Source organism: Convolutriloba macropyga, chromosome 7 (genome assembly GCF_964194025.1).
Source record: "Convolutriloba macropyga chromosome 7, txConMacr16.3, whole genome shotgun sequence".
Taxonomy (NCBI): Eukaryota; Metazoa; Xenacoelomorpha; order Acoela; family Convolutidae; genus Convolutriloba; species Convolutriloba macropyga.
Genome location: NC_134474.1, coordinates 22,313,587 through 22,333,859, shown reverse-complemented (window position 1 = coordinate 22,333,859; position 20,273 = coordinate 22,313,587). Strand labels below are relative to the sequence as shown.

The 20,273-nt window shown below is 36.5% G+C and overlaps 1 protein-coding gene across 1 annotated transcript in view; it reads right to left on the bottom strand.

Moving 5' to 3' along the window:
• Positions 1–19,866, bottom strand: part of LOC142342704 (ubiquinone biosynthesis O-methyltransferase-like) — a 175,751-nt gene extending 155,885 nt beyond the window's left edge. The window contains exons 1-2 of the mRNA XM_075394216.1: positions 19,497–19,866; positions 10,549–10,703 (exon numbers count right to left, since the gene is read on the bottom strand). Coding sequence (XP_075250331.1) covers positions 10,549–10,703; positions 19,497–19,827 — 486 coding nt within the window. The 5' untranslated portion in view covers positions 19,828–19,866. The remainder of the gene's footprint in view (positions 1–10,548; positions 10,704–19,496) is intronic.
• Between the last annotated feature and the right edge of the window lie 407 nt (positions 19,867–20,273).

The following is a 20,273-nucleotide window of genomic DNA, read 5'->3' as shown; positions in this document are numbered from 1 at the left end:
AATTCCGATGAATCTGGGCGCATTAGTTTTCCGAAATGATAAGGTGAATAGATGCCAATATGCATACAATTTGAAGGTTCCTAATGTCACAACTGCATTTGGGCGAAGATCCTTCCGTTTTGCTGTTCCTTTCGAATGGAATAAGTTGCCTTTTGAGATGAAACTAATACCCCATGAATTGGATTATTGCAAAAACTGAAAACTTTTTTATTTAAATTTTGATTTTGAAAGCACTTTGAGTTTATAAATGGTGCGTAAACCTAAAATAATAATAAATAATAATAATTTAAAATGACAAGAAAAAGCCGCCTATATTCATTTGCGACAAAACGTTTGTTCTTAAGTTACATCTGACTAAATGTGTGAGGATCAGCTTTAACCAAAAACGAAAATAACACAAAATAAGATTATGTACAGTTTAGCTTAAAACGTGAAATCATTAGGTATAGACAAAAACAGTAGTCAGCAGCCGTAGTAAGAGGCAAATAGGGCTGAGATTGGGTTGAGTCATTTTAAAGAAACTTTGGAGGTGAATTGCCCGCGTAAACACAATTGACTTGCTATAGGGACACGATAAAGGGAAAAATCAATGTTACGCAGTTTTTTTAGAAGTTTTTCATGGATAAGAAATTAGTTGTATACGATATAATGAAGTCAATTAACTTGTAGCTATTCAGATGTTCCACACTGCGGTTTTAAGTGAACGATATTGTAATTAACAATCGGCTTCGGCTTTATTAGAGCGGTTTCGGATGCACTCTATCCCCTTTATAGCTACTTATCTTAATAAATAATAGTTGCGCAGTAACATAGAATAACCACTTTCTCTTAACTTTGAAACAAGATTTCTTTCAAAGTTGAAACTAACTATAATGCTCAATATTGTTATCGATGTGCTAATTCTTAAGTATATTTTTACCCGCCTAAATGCTGTAAATTTGATTTCTTATACAAGTTCGATTCATAATCATCCAAAAACAAGCAAGATAAAGGTGCACGTGTCGAAACAAAAGACAACATATCCGGCAGATTGCCGGAAAATAGCCGCCGTTGATTCCAATAAGCATGATTGGGATTGAAAGAATAGAAGATATCGAAAAAAAAAGATTTTTGTACAAAAACATTTTTTAAGTCCGATTTATTTTGATGGCATTTCGTAGTTGAACATACTTCTGTTTCTTAGAGAGAGGCTACAGGGGCTACTATCAATACCAATAAGCATAAGAGATGGTAACTAAGACTTATAGGAACGACGTTCAAATAGCGGGCATCTAAAAATGGTCTTAATGGGTTTATCCCGTTTCTATTTCTGACTTGAATTTTTTATTCTAAAAATTAGGAGCGCTACAATAGCCGGCTGAGAAGATGAGGACAGCTATTAACAATTGAGTGAAGAAATTGAAACAGGGATCCTATTTTTGAAACAACAAAACCAGAGGAAACGAAGAACAAAGACGACAACGCGATCCCCGCAACCTGGACAAGACGGGCATTGTCAAATAATACTCAATACAATAATGCTCAAAATATTTTGCTCAATAGTAATGATGAATTTCAAGATGAAAAGGTTTTCATAAAGATTTTTGGTCAATTGAATCTTAGGTTGCTCGGGGATGTTCTAGTATTTGGTTGTCCTGTAGTACTGTACATCAGGCTGCTGTTTCTTCGTAAGCGCTTGTTGAACTTTCAAGCGGGTCCATAACTAGTTTGCACGTTTCCTGGTGTTCTTTAGTACGAATACAAACGAACACTGACACCTGTTTCATCGGTTTTACCAAGCGCTGTAATTAACGAAGTACAGCATTTACGTTCGAATCATAATCATTCAAAAACAAACTAGTGCACGTGGCGAAACAAAAGAATACGTACCCGGCAGATTGCCGGAAAATAGCCGCCTTCGATTCCAATAAGCATGATTGGGATTCAAAGAATAGAAGATATCGAAAGAAAAAAGATTTTTGTACAAAAACATTTTTTAAGTCCGATTTATTTTGATGGCATTTCGTAGTTGAACATACTTATGTTTTATAGAGAGAGGCTACAGGGGCTACTATCAATACCAATAAGCATAGGAGATCGTAACTAAGACTTATAGGAACGACGTTCAAATAGCGGGCATCTAAAATTGGGCTTTATGGGTTTATCCCTTTCTATTTCTGCCTTCAATTTTTTATTCTGACTCTTCATTTTGAATTGCTTCGCCGAGAAACTGATGTTCAAATTCACTTTTAGCAGAAAGAGAGAAGAGAGAAACTAGCCTAGAGAAGGGAAAAAGATTTCACGCAAAATGCTGAAAAAGCGCAAAATCGTAAAGCGAAAAGTTCGACGAAGTAAAAAAAAACATAGCCGGAAGAATTCCGGAAGCGACTCGAAGCGTCAAAACTTCACTAACAAAACCGCAATTGCAGCGGAAGCTACTAACTTTTGTATTAAACCATTAGTTACTTCTCCAGGTCTGCTCTAAAAATTGGTGAAACTTAAACCACTGTCAACAAGAGAAACAAAATGCAGCAAAATTTTATATTATTGACAACGTTTGGTAAAGTTAAAAAAATCCATAATAATTATTGTGGTCAAAAACCTGACAGTCTGATAAAGATGACAAGGTTATCAATAGCCCTCAAATAATTTATGATTCTAATCTGAAAAAGATCGCGAAAGCAAAGAGCAGATAATAATCTTAGAAACTAAGTTAAATCTTTTCAAAAAAGAAAACTCAAATTTAAGAACCATAATTCACCTATAATTACATTTTTAATCACTGCAATTAAGACAAAAAACAACACACAACTGTTACTTGTTGTACATATGATGGACAACATGATTTCATACTAAATAAAAAAAAAACTGATCATAGAAAAGACATAAGCAGCAGAAGAATATTCAAAGGAAAAAAATCGTTTAAATCAGTACCAAGTCCGGAAGAAAGCTGCAGTAAATAGTCATAAGTGGAAACTTTGGAAAAAGCTTGCCATCAAACTCTCAGTACTGCCATATGTTGAATGAAATCAATTGCAAACCAAAGAAACGACGAAAATCTAAGAAAAAGCAGAAATCATTCATTTTTGAAACTGAAAAAATGAGTATACGGAAAACAAATGTAGGTTCCAGGACAAAGCTAGCATGATACTAACTAGAAGGTGCAGAATATGGACCGAATGTAAGAAACACCGTAACAAAAAGACTTTCTTGATTTTTGAAAGTTCATTGTTCAGCATTCGAGACATCGAACAGACAGCGAGTCATCCGAGATAAAATCCAACCTCTTGAACAGAATTTAAAAAAAGCAGAATTCAAACATACGAAAAATTGAACATTTTGGAAAAAAGGTCAAAAAACTTTTAAGACTGCACTTATGAAAATACTCTTAACTGATTTTCAAAAACTTAACGCCAAAAAATTAATCAATTTTTATTGAGACGAAAATAAAGTCCCTTATATTGAATAAAAAAACTATTTCTATTCATTAAAAACAAAAAACTGACAAAAATTGGGAAAAAAAATTACCAAAATCGGATTAGCATATGTACAATTTTATAAATCAAAATTACATGGAAGTAGGAAGAGGCGTTGAGTAAATGAATTATAAACGGGAGTTTCCATATTAACTGATTTTTGACAAAAAGACGGCTGAAAGATCCAAAAATAAAGATATTAATAGAAAAAGGCCTAAAAAACTTTAAAAAAAAAGATTTGAGCCAATTTTGAAATTGAAACACATTTTCAGGCTCTGCAAAACGCTGTGGTATCAATTTCCGAGGTTTACATTTCAATATAGCATCGAATAAAAATTATTTCAACAAAAAACCAAATTACAATTAAAAAACTGGGCCACTTAGACGAAAACAACGGCTAAAAACGGTTATCTATATGTGCCATTCAATCAAAACTACTTTTCAAAGTCAAAAAAGTCATTCACTAAACGAAGCGCATGATCAAAAAACTTCTCTCGCTTAGCAAAAATCTGTTCACCGAGACAGCTTTTCTCACTTTCGCTTTTAGGTCAAAATACCGCGTGAACAAATCTACTTCCTGTAAAAAAACATAGCTGGCAGATTGCCAGAAAATAGCCGCAATAGATTCGTAGATCGGCAGTCTAAAAAAACAGAAAAAAAGACAGACCAAAAAAATTCGTCTTTTCATTGAAGGCTGATCTGTTATATTTTGATTAAAAATCTGTTAAGTTATTGCTGCCTCTATTAGCTGATCTCAAATAACCTTCATTTAGAGTGATACACACCCATTTGACCTTATCTCTTTGAATTAAATTAAATAAAAGTCAATTTCAAAGTGAGGACGTCATTTTTGAGAGTGAGGTAAGTCAAGTGTGACCAAAAATTTAATCACGCGCATGAACAAAAGAACTCGCTCCACTAAGAGCGAAAAATGACGTCACACATGCGATTCAGTTGAAATTGCATGAACGAATGAACAAAAAGTGGCTGTGACGTCATATGGTCGTAACAAAAATCATGACGACGAAATAAAAAAAAACCAAGAGAAGGCCAATAATAGCCCCAGCTATCGCTGTGCGGCTATTAAAAAAGACCGAGAGAAAACCAATACCCCTCTTCGAGTCGTAAAAATTAGGAGCGCTATAATAGCCGGCTGAGAAAATGAGGGCGGCTATTAATAATTGAATGAAGAAATTGAAACAGAGATCCTATTTTTGAAACAACAAAACCCCAGGGAACTGAAGAACAAAGACGACAACTCCATCCCACCAACCGGAACCAGACGGCCATTGTCAAATAATACTCAATACAATAATGCTCAATATATTTTGCTCAATAGTAATGATGAATTTCAAGATGGAAAGGTTTTCATAAAGATTTTTGGTCAATTGAATCTTAGGTTGCTCGGAGATGTTCTAGTATTTGGTTGTCCTGTAGTACTGTACATCAGGCTCCTGTTTCTTCGTAAACGCTTGTTGGTCTTTCAAGCGGGTCCATAACTGGTTTGCACGTTTCTTGGAGTTCTTTGAGTACAAAAACAAACGAATACTGACACCTGTTTCATCGGTTGTACCAAGTGCTGTAATTTACGAAGTACAGCATTCACCAAATTTACAAAATCATCAACAAAAAACTTGAAAAGGTAAATCTTCAAGCAATCTAGGGAGATACAAGTTCCTACGAGTCGAAAAACATCGCCGTTTAACTTCGGGCCAAGTGCTCTCAATCGACTGGAGAGTGGCTGGGAGTCAAAAAATAAGAAACGCCCTTCACACCAAAATTTATGTTTCAAACAGTTTCGGTGAATCGAATACTAAGATTCTAGTGAGTCAAAACACTCTAAGAGAACTTGCTCTCCGGTCGTTGCCTGTTTATCCCTCTTTGAGGAAGGGAAGTCAAAAGCGTCAGACGAAAAATCGGTTAAGCAAAAAATTGCATCAGAAGAGCGCACGACTAATATAATCACTGAAGCAAACTTCGTTTGAGAGCAGTTAATTATCTTTTGACCCGGTTGGTTTAGATAACCAAAAAAATTAGGGGCTATGATCGTAGATGCAAATAATAACTCACTGTATCCTTGAACTATTCTGGGAAATATTAAGTGTTAATAAGAATTTACCACGAGTGAATGAGGGGAGCGGACTAAACACGTGACACATTAGCTGTCGATTGACAACAAAGCAGGGAGAAACGATGAACTGAAAAGCACTTGGAGAGATCATTGTCAGAAATGAAAAGCAAACTTTCTTTTCCATACAGTTTCCCAGGTTCTTCAACCATACCCGCTTGTTTCGCATCGATTCGCATTTCTATGACCCAACGGTAGTGCAATATGAGGCTGGCTCTACTTAAATTGTTTTTGAAAGATCGCCTTTTATAAATATTGCAACTCTCAACAAAGAAACTTTTTTAATCATGTGCTTTAGCTTCTAATTAAGCCCAAAGAACGCGGAGACGAACACAATCTCAAATATTTGGGAATTATTTAGACAGTATTCAACTTTCTCTGAATCAATAATCATCTAATGCGAAATAGCACTACGCATATCTAGACGTGGTGAGCAATAGTGAAAAAAGAGCAATGGTTCTCCAATATTTTCAGAACATCGATCATCTGATTGATCAAGAACCTTATCTGTCAGAAAAAACCACGGCCCAACGCCCTGTGCTATTTGTCACCGTAGCAACTGGAATCAATACGGCGTGTGGTGCGGCCGCGGATGATGGGTACACCTAAATTGCACAAACTAACAGTCCATAGAGCAATGAAACAACAAGTTCGACTGTAAGCGCTGCTCTTGGTGCAAGACAATAGAAGCAAATACAAGGCAAAGTCTCTCCACTTACGACAACACACACCTCAACATTCTTCAAGTGAATTGTAAGGGTCTCAAACAAAAACTAGACAACATCATAGACTGGATTCAGAAAAGTAACATTCAAATAGCTGCCATCCAGGTGATCAAACTCAACGAAAGATCCACCCCCAAAAGCCCACCTGGCTAGTGCATAATCCAAGAAAATAGGCCCAAAGAAAGAGGCAAAGGTGGAGGGGTAGCTTTTATCATTAAGGACACAATTCTGTTTCAAGAACTTAACCTCAAGACTTCTGATAAACACCTAGAAGTCCAAGCCATAGATCTCACCGCAGGTGGTAATAACATCAAACTAGTGAAAAAAATACATACCACATTCGTCTAGCTGTGATGCAGGATACAAGACATCATTCAGTAAACTACTTGAGTTAGAAGTAGAGGTAGAAGTAAACTACTGCATTATTGTCGGTAATTTCAATGCTTATAGCCCTCTATGGCACTCAAAATTACCGGGAGACACAAGAGGAAACAACATTGCGGGTGAAAAAGACCTATCCAATCAGGTACTACTCAACAAAAAGGCCAGCATAAGAGTAATTGATTCTTGTTAAAGCTACCCGGACATCAGTCTCGCCAGCTCAAGCTTCGCAATGAACACCGACTGGCGCACGGAGTACGCATTAGGCTCAGACCAATTACCAATAGTTCTACCCATCACCTGTGACCTCATCACACATATAACACCACAAAAAAACTTTCATCAACTTCCGCAAAGCTGACAGAGCAAGTTTTAAAGACAACATTGAATTAAAACTACAGAAATAACAAAGGCCAAAAAATGTCTACCACGCGGAAAAAACTTTAGAAAGTCATAAACGCAGCGGCTGGCAGGCATATCCCACAATGAAGAGTTACAAAATTGTTTTTTTTTTCAGTGAAACATAGCTTTCTGAAAAGAAAAGAAATTCAAAAACATCCAAGGGACCCCCAAAATAGCGCAAGTAAACCATGAAATAAAAAAATGTTCAAATTCATAAGCGCAATGAGTGGATCAAGTTTGCAAACACTCGTTCATAGAGGTAACTGCTTTAAGCTCTGGAGCGCAGTGAAAGGACTTTCGTCAATTAACGCTAAACCACCTGCAAATAGAGCCATATACTTTGACGTTAAAAAAACTACTCCTTACCATGATCCAAGTAAAAGTGTCAACAAGTTTAACCAACAATACACTCCACACCCCAAGAAAAATGAAAAACAGAAAAAAAATACTCAAGAAAAATAAAAGAACAGAAAACTGGAAATAGAGGGCAGAATGTTTAAGTGTAACGCAAAGAAAGAAGCTATAAGAGACACAAAGAAAAGTACCGCGCTGGGCCCATATAGAATAACGCCCATCCACTTAAACCATCTAGGCCCCATAGCACAGATATCTCACTGACACCATAAACCTTTCTGTAAACAGAGCAGAAATCTCAAACATCTGGAAAGTTGGCCGGGCTATACCCCTACAAAAGCCGGGAAAACCCATAGACGAATTTAATAGCTTCAGACCAATTGCAATCCTCTTCCCCATCGCAAATCTAAAAGAAAAATTCCTACTGAGTTAATTTATAGAATATTCATTAAAAGAACATCAGCATGGCTCTAGACCTGAGCACTCTACAACAACAGCTTTCAACATTGTCACCAACAACATACAAAAAGGCCTTAATCAAAAGAAACCTCTCCTAGTAGCCTTAGACCTCACCGCCGCTTTCGACACGGTTGATCACAACCTACTAAGAGACAAACTGGAGGCACCACCAACGAACAGCGCTAAAAGATGGGTCGTTTCATACTTACAAGGCAGGTTTTCTTACGCAGAATATAATAATAAATCAAAATGGAAAAGTGTGTTAGCCAAAGCGGTGTTATATCGCCAATGCTCTTCAACTTCTACATGAGCAAGCTACCTTTACCCCCGAAAGGTACAAACATCACATCTTACGCTGATGATATAATTTAACTACATCTCACCCACAGGATGAAAAATTACGTGACATAATACCAAACTCCATACCTCAATACCCTACACCACTGGCTGGAATCAAGAAAGTCATCTGCTGGAATAACATCTAAGAAGCACCAAAGAGAAATTACAGAAGCGCAATAACATACTGAAAAAGACCGCTGGTAGCGACTGGGGATGCACAAAAGAGACACTCTCAGTGACTTACAAAGGTATTTGTCAGACCGTCCTGAACTACGGTGCTCCCATTTGGGCTTCCACAATTAGCAAAACAAACTGGAACCATCTGCAAACACAACACAACATTGCTCTTGGAACAATTACTGGCTGTGTAAAAATGTCTGACATAAATGACTTACACAATGAGGGTGAAATGTGCTGCCTGTCAAAGCTCACACTGAAACGTTAGAAGAGCAATTTCTAGCTAGCAGTTATCAGAGCCACCGTGATGATGATGAAACAACCTCTTCAACCAGTCTTCGTCCCATGAAACCAACAATAAATGATACTTATAGTGACCGCGTGAAGCTACACAAACAATAATGAGCGATTAAATCCACCGACACACGGTCCAAACTCAATTGAACAAAGACAGCAAGCAACTAGGTTACAACTCCCCCAAAGATAGCAGAAGAAGAACAAAGGTTACCACGAATTGCACGTAACCGACTAGCGCAACTGAGAACTGGATACTGTCCCCTGCTAAACTCTTACTTGAGTAGGATCTGAAACATTGTTGATAACCGCTGTCCCAAATGTGATGAAGCACATGACGTAAACCACATTTTCAACTGCAGTAAGAATACCACGGACCTGATATTAATTGACCTGTTGGAAAGACCAGTAGAGGTAGCCAAATGGCTGGACTTAATTCCATCAGTCCTACACGACCGCACTGCACAGAATAATCCGCCTCCCTTGCCCCTTTCCCCTGATGTTGACGATGCGCCTCCTGGTCCCCCTAACCCGGGGACATCACGTCATTCACCACAGCATAGATGCAGAAAGGTCGCCGCGCCACAAGCAAGTTGTGGTTAGGCAGTCACACACTACTACTAATATACCTATTATTATTATGATGCAAATGCAATCCAGGGTACCAGTTAAAAACGGCAATAAGCGCCTGTTTCCCGCCAAAATTACATGCGAATTGCAGCACTGTGTGACAGCTGCAACAACAACAACATCAAGAACCTTATCTGAAATTCCGCCAATCAAACTCAAACTTTTTTGAAAAGCCTGTCTTAAAACAAAAGTATTTGTTTATTTCAGCAAAATCGAACAAGTTTGCAAAAGCTAAAAAAGTTAAAAGGGAGAGCCAAAACAACCCAACTCCAATTTTGTGATAACTTCCAACTATTAAAGCTCCTTGATCTTTGCCACAAGCTCGTCTACAATTTTGGGAAACAAAATTTAGAAATTGGTATATGTTGAAACAAAGCCTTTTATCTCATCAGAGGGATGCCGAATGGATAAAAAATTAAATGGCAAAGTAGTCTTATGGCCGGAAAATCATCGGTTTAATAATTCAATTAAAAATGTTAAGGGAAACGGCTAATGATACGTTAATTGAAGTACATGTTTTTCAAAAAAAAAACATTAAAAGTCCAAGTAGCATTTAATAGCGTTTTCATGGAAGGTAAATTTTCAAAAGAAAATGAGCTCTTAGTTATTTTGCCTACTTAATCCTTTAGATGAAATATTTAAACATCAACAAATAGCTTCAAACAATAAGAGGTTGGCGGAAGAGGTCACTATTCTGGTCAAAAACATGCTTGAAGTCAAAAGGTAATCAATTTAGAGCGGTCCAACAACAAAAACTCACTCGCTCAGAAACAATGCTCACCACGAGAGTTCTCAATTAGAATTTGAGGTCATGACGTTCTCTGTGCAAATATATTTTGGGCTTCAAAAATCTCAAGAAAACAACTCTTGTCAAACAACGAGAAGATCAATAATAGCTTCCATTATTGCTTCAGGGCTGCTAACGAGAGGAATTAAAAGAGTCACGTCTTGGTGATAGCACCGGCAATAATAATTAATACCATTCGTTTCAGGTCACCACATTATTACACGAGAGAACCATGGGCTGCCAAATCATCCCAATTACGGGCAAACATATTTAACTCAGTGCCAAACAGCCACATTTCCTCGTGAGTAGCATGAAAATGTGTATTTAACTTTGAATTGATTTAAACTGGCGACGCAGTTTGGCTTTCATTCTAACTTAGCAGCAATCAGGGGTGGAAAAATTAGCAACTCAAACTACCTGTTTAACGAGGTGATTGCCTGCATTCTCCAGTCGACTTTCGGCCACAGCCACACTCTGAGCGGAGAGGTCAATGGCTGTAACACCAGCTCCCAATCGACATAACGGCTCTGTTAGAATTCCACCTCCACATCCAATTTCCAGCAGTTTTAGACCTGGCAAAAAAATAATCAGTTCCAGTAGATTACGTCTTCTTTCTACAACTGTAAACATTAGTAAAAATGATTCCTACAAGCAAATGACTCATCACCAATCCTCTATATATATCTTGCTAAAATTCACACATATGCTGCTGGCCTTTGAGACATTTTGAGACAAATTTGGCTATTTCGGATTAATTACTATTCTTCCGATAGCCTGTGGTTGTCTTACTGAAAATGGTCAGGAATTTAGCATATGATATAGCCGGAAGCTGTTTTCGATCTCGACATCATATACTGTTGTCCAGTAAGATCGAGCTTCTGGTCGGCACTCTGGTAGAAAAATTGTCTTCGAAATTAATTTTGGATGTCAGCCGCGATACCAGATAACAATCCTTTAAGATATTTGATAGCTATTGTTCTTTGGGCAGAAAATGTTTTTATAGTTCATAGACTATTAGTATTAATGAGTATTAGTATTATATGAAACTATGAAGCTGAACAAAGAGATTGTCGGATACTATCTAATGATTCGAATACAGTCCATTACAGTGCAGAGGTATACCCAAATCGTCACGGGCAGATATGCCCGATGTGTGTATCTCGTGTTCGTTTTTACTATGTTAAAACATTGAAAGTGGTACAATATTGCGGAAAATAGCTAATTTAGCAGAAACCGGCAAAATGGAAGGGAATATCGTCTCCCGTGTTCGCAAAATTGTCCTAATTTTAGCCGCGAAATACAAGTACAAACTTAATAACCTATTTTTCGCGCGAGTTGTATCACGCATCCGCTCCATTTATGTATTGATTTTTCGCACGCAATGTAGCTCGATTTCGCATATAATCCGCAATTAAGCCTAACTTAATTAATACTTATTTAATTAAGCCTAACTTATTACTACTAGTAGTAATTTATTACTACTTTATCACTACTTATAGTACTTTATTACTACTTATTTCTACTTATTAGTACTATTTATTAGTACTTATTAAAATTGGCCAATCCCACATTGATATACAAAGTCTTTGATGTGCGAGGGATTTTTTGGAAAAAAAATCAGTTTTTGTGGTAGCATGTATTTAAAGCACTTTAAAGCTTTGAAAAGTTCAATTAAATCTTTAATAAAGTGCTTATTACATGCTCAAAATGCGCGCGAATAATAGATACCTAAATAGAGCGGAAACGTGCTACAAGACTTGTAACCTACTTTTCGTTCCGAATGTTCTTTTATTCCACAAAATTGGCGGAACCCCTTTTGCGAAAAGTAAGATACAAAGGATGTCACCTAATTTCGTTCATTGTATGTAACTAATATTCGAGCCAATTTTATTAAGAAGGAAATTTTGTGGTATACCTCTGCATCATAATGTCTAATTCTCATCTTCACCATGGACTCTAATGTCAACAAATTTTGCCAAAATCTACTGTACACTTCATTTCACGCACAAATGAACAGTTATTCATCAGCTGTTCATGAGAACTTTTCCTTTTTAAAGTATAGATAATTACACACCCTAATAGGGCAACGTTCCAGCTCTCTACTCCGAGGCTAGGGGACATTGAGATATGGGCCAACAGACCCTCACATCGCAACATCGTTTGATGCACCGGTACCCAGAAAACTTACTAGGAAGAGCGCTATATTTAAACGAATGATACGACAAGGCAGCAAGTTATAGAAGTACCCTTGCATGATAGATAGAAAACTGTCGGAGAACAATTACTAAGTGAATAAATTGAAAACAATTGCTATCTGTAAGATGAAATTTTTAATCTGGACATCATATACTGTTGTCCAGTCAGATCGAGCTTCTGGTCGGCATTCTGGTAGAAACATTGTCTTCAGAATTAATTTTGGATGTTAGCCGCGATACCAGATAACAACCGTTTAAGATATTTGATGGCTATTGTTCTTCGGGCAGAAAATGTTTTTACATTTCATTGAGTAGTAGTATTAATGAGTATTAGTATTATATGAAACTATGAAGCTGAACAAAGACATTGTCGGATACTATGTAATGATTCGAAAACTTTCTAATTCTCATCTTCACCATGGATTCTGATGTCAACAAATTTTCCCAAAATCTACTGTACACTTCATTTCACGCACAGATGAACAGTTATTCATCAGCTGTTAAAGAGGAATTTTCCTTTTTAAAGTATAGATAATTACACAACCTAATAAGGCAACGTTACAGCTCTCTACTCCGAGACTAGGGGACATTGAGCTATGGGCCAACAGACCCTCACATCGCAACATCGTTCGATGCACCGGTACTCAGGAAACGTACTAGGAAGAGCGCTATATTTAAACGAATGATATGAGAAGGCAGCAAGTTATAGAAGTACCCTTGCATGATCGATAGAAAACTAACGGAGAACAATTACTAAGTAAATAAATTGAAAGCAATTGCTATCTGTAAAATGAAATATTTAATCTCGACATCATATACAGTTGTCCAGTCAGAGCGAGCTTCTGTTCGGCACTCTGGTAGAAAAATTGTCTTCGATATTAATTTTGGACGTCAGCCGCGATACCAGATAACAACCGTTTAAGATATTTAATAGCTATTGTTCTTCGGGCAGAAAACGTTTTTATAGTTCATTGACTATTAGTATTAATGAGTATTAGTATTATATGAAACTATGAAGCTGGACAAAGAGATTGTCGGATACTATGTAATGATTCGAATGCATTCTAATTCTCATCTTCACCATGGACTCTGATGTCAACAAATGTTCCCAAAGTCTACTGTACTTTTCATTTCACGCACAAATGAACAGTTATTCATCAGCTGTTCATGAGAAATTTTCCTTTTAAAAGTATAGATAATTACACGCCTTAATAAGTCAACGTTCCAGCTCTCTACTCCAATGCTAGGGGACATTGAGCTACGGGCCAACAGACCCTCACATCGCAACATCGTTTGATGCACTGGTACCCAGGAAATTTACTAGGAAGAGCGCTATATTTAAACGAATGATACGACAAGGCAGCAAGTTATAGAAGTACCCTTGCATGATCGATAAAAACTGTCGCAGAACAATTACTAAGTAAATAAATTGAAAGTAATTGCTATCTGTATGATGAAAGTTTTAATCTCGACATCATATACTGAAGTCCAGTCAGATCGATCTTCTGGTCGGCACTCTGGTAGAAAAATTCTCTTTGAAATTAATTTTGGATGTTAGCCGCGATACCAGATAACAACCGTTTAAGATATTTGATAGCTATTGTTCTTCGGGCAGAAAACGTTTTTATAGTTCATTGACTATTAGTATTAATGAGTATTAGTATTATATGAAACTATGAAGATGGACAAAGAGATTGTCGGATACTATGTAATGATTCGAATGCATTCTAATTCTCATCTTCACCATGGACTCTGATGTCAACAAATGTTCCCAAAGTCTAATGTACTTTTCATTTCACGCACAAATGAACAGTTATTCATCAGCTGTTCATGAGAACTTTTCCTTTTAAAAGTATAGATAATTACACGCCTTAATAAGTCAACGTTCCAGCTCTCTACTCCGATGCTAGGGGACATTGGGCTACGGGCCAACAGACCCTCACATCGCAACATCGTTTGATGCACCGGTACTCAGGAAACGTACTAGGAAGAGCGCTATATTTAAACGAATGATATGAGAAGGCAGCAAGTTATAGAAGTACCCTTGCATGATCGATAGAAAACTAACGGAGAACAATTACTAAGTAAATAAATTGAAAGCAATTGCTATCTGTAAAATGAAATATTTAATCTCGACATCATATACAGCTGTCCAGTCAGAGCGAGCTTCTGTTCGGCACTCTGGTAGAAAAATTGTCTTCGATATTAATTTTGGACGTCAGCCGCGATACCAGATAACAACCGTTTAAGATATTTGATAGCTATTGTTCTTCGGGCAGAAAATGTTTTTATAGTTCATTGACTATTAGTATTAATGAGTATTAGTATTATATGAAACTATGAAGCTGAACAAAGAGATTGTCGAATACTATGTAATGAGTCGAATGCATTCTAATTCTCATCTTCACAATGGACTCTGATGTCAACAAATTTTCCCAAAGTCTACTGTACTTTTCATTTCACGCACAAATGAACAGTTATTCATCAGCTTTTCATGAGAACTTTTCCTTTCTTTTTAATGTATAGATAATTACACAAGCTAATAAGGCAACGTTCCAGCTCTCTACTCCGAGGCTAGTGGACATTGAGCTATGGGCCAACAGACCCTCACATCGCAACATCGTTTGATGCACTGGTACCCAGGAAACTTACTAGGAAGAGGGCTACATTTCAACGAATGATACGACAAGGCAGCAAGTTATAGAAGTACCCTTGCATGATCGATAGAAAACTGTCGGAGATCAATTACTAAGTAAATAAATTGAAAGTAATTGCTATCTGTATGATGAAATTTTTAATCTCGACATCATATACTGAAGTCCAGTCAGATCGATATTCTGGTCGGCACTCTGGTAGAAAAATTGTCGAATTTAATTTTGGATGTTAGGCACGATACCAGATAACAACCGCTTAAGATATTTGATAGCTATTGTTCTTCGGACAGAAAATGTTTTTATAGTTCATTGAGTAGTAGTATTAATGAGTATTAGTATTATGAAACTATGAAGCTGAACAAAGACGTTGTCGGATACTATGTAATGATTCAAATACTTTCTAATTCTCATCTTCACCATGGATTCTGATGTCGACAAATTTTCCCAAAATCTACTTTACACTTCATTTCACGCACAGATGAACAGTTATTCATCAGCTGTTCATGGGAACTTTTCCTTTTTAAAGTATAGATAATTACAGACCCTAATAAGGCAACGTTCCAGCTCTTTACTCCGATGCTAGGGGACATTGAGCTATGGGCCAACAGACCCTCACATCGCAACATCGTTTGATGCACTGGTACCCAGGAAACTTACTAGGAAGAGCGCTAATTTTAAACGAATGATATTACAAGGCAGCAAGTTATAGAAGTACCCTTGCATGACCGATAGAAAACTGTCGGAGATCAATTACTAAGTAAATAAATTGAGGTAATTGCTATCTGTAAGATCAAATATTTAATCTTGACATCATATACTGTTGTCCAGTCAGATTGAGCTTCTGGTCGGCATTCTGGTAGAAAAGTCTTCGAAATTAATTTTCCATGTCAACCGCGATACCAGACAACAACCGTTTAAGATATGTGATAGCTATTGTTCTTCGGGCAGAAAATGTTTTTATAGTTCATTTATTATTAGTATTAATGAGTATAAGTATTTTATGAAACCTATGAAGCCGAACAAAGCCATTGTCGGATACTATGTAATGATTCAAATAATTTCTAATTCTCATCTTCACCGTGGATGTCATCAATTTGGATGTCAACAAATTTTACCAAAATCTACTGTACACTTCATTTCACGCACAGATGAACAGTTATTCATCAGCTTTTCCTGAGAACTTTTCCATTTTAAAGTATAGATAATTACACACCCTAATAAGGCAACGTTCCAGCTCTCTACTCCAAAGCTAGGGGGACACTGAGCTATGGGCCTACAGACCCTCACATCGCAGTATCGTTTGACCACCCAGGAAACTTACTAGGAAGAGCGCTAATTTTAAACGAATGATATGACAAGGCAGCAAGTTATAGAAGTACCCTTGCATGATCGATAGAAAACAGTCGAAGAACAATCATTAAGTAAATAAATTGAAAGTTATTGCTATCTGTAAGATGAAATAATTAATTTAAATGGACGAGCACTCTTTGTTCAACAAAAGATGACCAGTTTTTTCATATAACCGACCAAAACCTTATGTTAACCAGGTACATAGATTCCTATGGAAGAACTGACGAAGTTGAGTCTTACATTTGCGTAAATTTGACCTCGACAGAACTATAAAAATCAACCTGCGTCGAAAACTTATTTAAACATACCCGACTAAACGTCGGAAGAATTGCTCTCAATCGAGTGGAGCTCTAATTAATTGCAGCCTGATTCAGTCGGGGGGAGGGGGGGGGGGGGTGGGCTGGGAAGGGGGAGGGAGGGAAGGGGGTCTCAAATGGGACTAAGAAGTTCAATAGAGGGCTTCAAATAACCACATTAGAGCTTAACATATACCACTATTAAGATTTAAAGTAAAAAATGGAACCAGTTTCGGCGCACTTTTCATTTGACTTTTATTATTAAATTGCCGCCAATTGAATTCAGCTGCTTGAAATTGTGATTAAGAGAGAATTTTAGATCACGCGAATTTTAGATCAAGGGCGTAAAAGTCACTCGAAAAATCAAAACTGTCAAGCGAAAAATTTGCATAAAAAGACACACACGTTTAAAATAATTGCTTCTTTACGAGAGCAATTAATAATCATTCAAAACGATGCTTTTTTAGGCGTAAGTATTGTAAATTTTGGAACCACAGTGTTTTTAAAAAACTTTGAAGGTTTGAGGTAGAATTGAGAGGTGATTGAAAGTGAAATTTCCTTGAAAGTGAACTACAGAGATGAAGCCGTTACACTTTCAAATCGAGGGGCAGGATCAACGATGCCTTTCAAGGATTCTTGTACAAGTTTTTCAAGTGCACCTAATAACACCCTGAATATTTTTCAGTTGTCAATACGAACCTATGCTTTGAGCGCAGTTTTTTATGTGCAATTTGGTTTTGCTACGTCACAACTGTGAACAATTGTGTGTCGCACGTAAATGAAAAAGAACAAGAAATTAGAGTTGAATAAGAAATTAAATCGAAAAAGAATTTGAATAAGAAATTAAAAACCAACTGGAAAACGAAATTTAAGAAACTTTTGTTTTGTACCGATAAATAATATTCCGAGAACCTTTTTTTTACTGTTTTGTTAATTATAAGAATTGAAATCATTTTAATTGTTAATAGAATAACTTTAAGTTGCATTTTATCTGATGATGCTCGATAAGCGAAAAGGTTTGTATTGTAAATAGTACTTTTACATTAAACTTTACAATTGACTCAGCCTTTTAACAACCAATTATTTTAATGCAAAAGAAACCTATTTGTCGAATTAAAATTTCTTCCGATATTTAAAACAAACGTTTTCGAACTTTACGTTCATCGTCAGGTTAAAACTGTTTCACAAATTGTTAAAGGATGAAATGAATATGTATTTACATTTGTCTGAGACCACAATTAAAACAATTCTGGGAACTATTCTAAACTAGTCTATTTAGACGTGCTTCAAATCAATTCACTTATCCGACGTCAAAGTAACGACAAATATGTTAGTCAGTACACTCGTTCAGTGCTTTTTATAGCACTCAGAAGCTACAAAAGACAGTGGCACCTCTCAATGCGCATTTTTAGGTTCTTTTCAGAAGCTCTGCGCTTTTCAGAAACTTTAAAGAATTATTTTAGCTTTTTTTAATCTCATTTTCTCTTGTCGAATTGTCTCTAGCTGACCTGATTCATCTCAGTCTTAATCTTCTGACAAAAAATATTCTTGATTACAATTTAAAGACAAAACGGAACTTGAGTGCCATTCAACAGCGCTTTCAATTAGAACAATTAGTTCTGTTCTATACATTTTGTTTGTGAGATCAACTCAAACAAAGTTTTCCATTAAACTTCAGAAGTCCGAAATTGTAGCTGTTTTTCTTTCAAACTTCTACCATTGATAGGTAATATGATAATTCATTTGAGATAATATATTCACCAAAATAGAGATGTAGTAATTTTAACTTTTCGATATAATTTTATAGCCCACTTCTTATGGTTTGAGTATACAAATTGATTACCTCTGTGCTCGTCAAATTCCATTCAGCTGTTACCAAGAAATTTCTGATTTAAATGCTTTGGTCAAAATGCCGTTTCCAAAGTTTTAAGGACAAGAGTTGAAATTTTGGACTCACCGATCCCCTTATAGTGGTAAGAGATTCAAAAGACCTTGGATCGGATTAGTTTTCCATATACCTATGGCGAAAAAGTTCTTAAAAGCAGATTAAAAATCATTGACTAGAGTAAAAAAGATTAGGGTAAAAGCATTGACACGTACTTTTTAATCAAAGCACCCAAGTATTAATATTATAAAGGAGGTAACACTTTATCGCACGGATGTTTCCCTAGGTAGTTTCGAGAGTAACGCAGCAACATTTTGCCACTTCAAAAATTCCCAACAACTTTAAATGAAAAAATTGAAACTTTCACAGCTGTAGCACTACAAATATAGACCGAAACGCTTGCAATGTTAGCAAAATATATGGAAATCTTCACTCTTCATTAAGTTATACATATCTAATCCATTATGATCTTCCACTGCGAAAGCATTGCGAAGCCCAAACCCCAAAAAAAGCGAAAATAAATGCAATTAAAAAATATCACTCCAAAATGTCGTTGACATAGTCAAAAATTTTACTCTTAACTAAAGCAATTAAGATTTGAGTAAAAATTTTATATTTGTTTGCACTTTTCTTAGAGTAATGATCGTAGAGGACGCCAAAGTGATTAGAGTGTCACTAGAGTAATGTACTAATTTGACGGGGTCTAATTACAAACTAATTAACTAAGTTAGGCTGATTCGAGGTTTTAGTGTCCAACTAATTTTTTACATTTGATTTTTTAATTGATTAAGTTGAGCGGCCTTGAGACTTTAGTCTCTGACGATTTCTTACCTGTGATTTTCCTAATAAGTTATTATCACTGAACATATGTATGGCCTTTAAGGCAGAGGCACTCTACTGCTTGATGGGCTAAAGACTACCTCTTCACTAAAGTATACTGAACATATATTTAAACCGGAGCAAACAGATGGTTTCAAACAGTTACCTTTTAAGGGCTGATCAGATTGCACGATACTATTCACATTATCCATAATCCAAGGAACTCGAACAGAATTGAACGAGTGAAGAGCTTTAAAAGGCCCTGCCTCATCCCACCACTCGTTCGCCAAATTATCAAATTTCTTTATCTCACGAGCCGATGCCGCTGTTCTATTGAATTTTAAACTCGTATTCATAAGAAACTGATAGCCTTTTCTATCGATTCTGTTATCCAACCTAGATACATTAAAACTCTGTGGAATGCTGAAACCTGTTAATCTTCGGCAAAGATTTAGGAAGACACTAAAACGCATTGCTCTACGTTTGCTCAGAAGCATTCTTCTGAAAAAAGATCCAGTACTCTCCTGTTACTATTTTCTAATACAGAATGGTAGACTCAAGATGAGCTTTATTTCAAAAACATGATTACTATAAACCTTAAATGACTACAACATTTAAGGAGTTTGTAATTTTTTTCTTTAAACATAACCGACTAAACGTCGGAAGAATTGCTCTCCAACGACTAGTGGGAGCTCTAATCAATTGCAGTCTGCTTCAGTCGAGGGGGGGGGGGGGGGTATATGGGACTAAGAAGTTCAATAGCGGGCTTCAAATAACCACATTAGAGGTTGACATATACCACTATTAAGATTTAAAGTAAAAATGGCACCAGTTTCGGCGCACTTTTCATAAACGGGCAGACTTTTAGTATTTAATTGCCGCCAATTGAATTCAGCTGCTTGAAATTGTGATTGAGGGAGAATTTTAAATCACGCGAAACGCA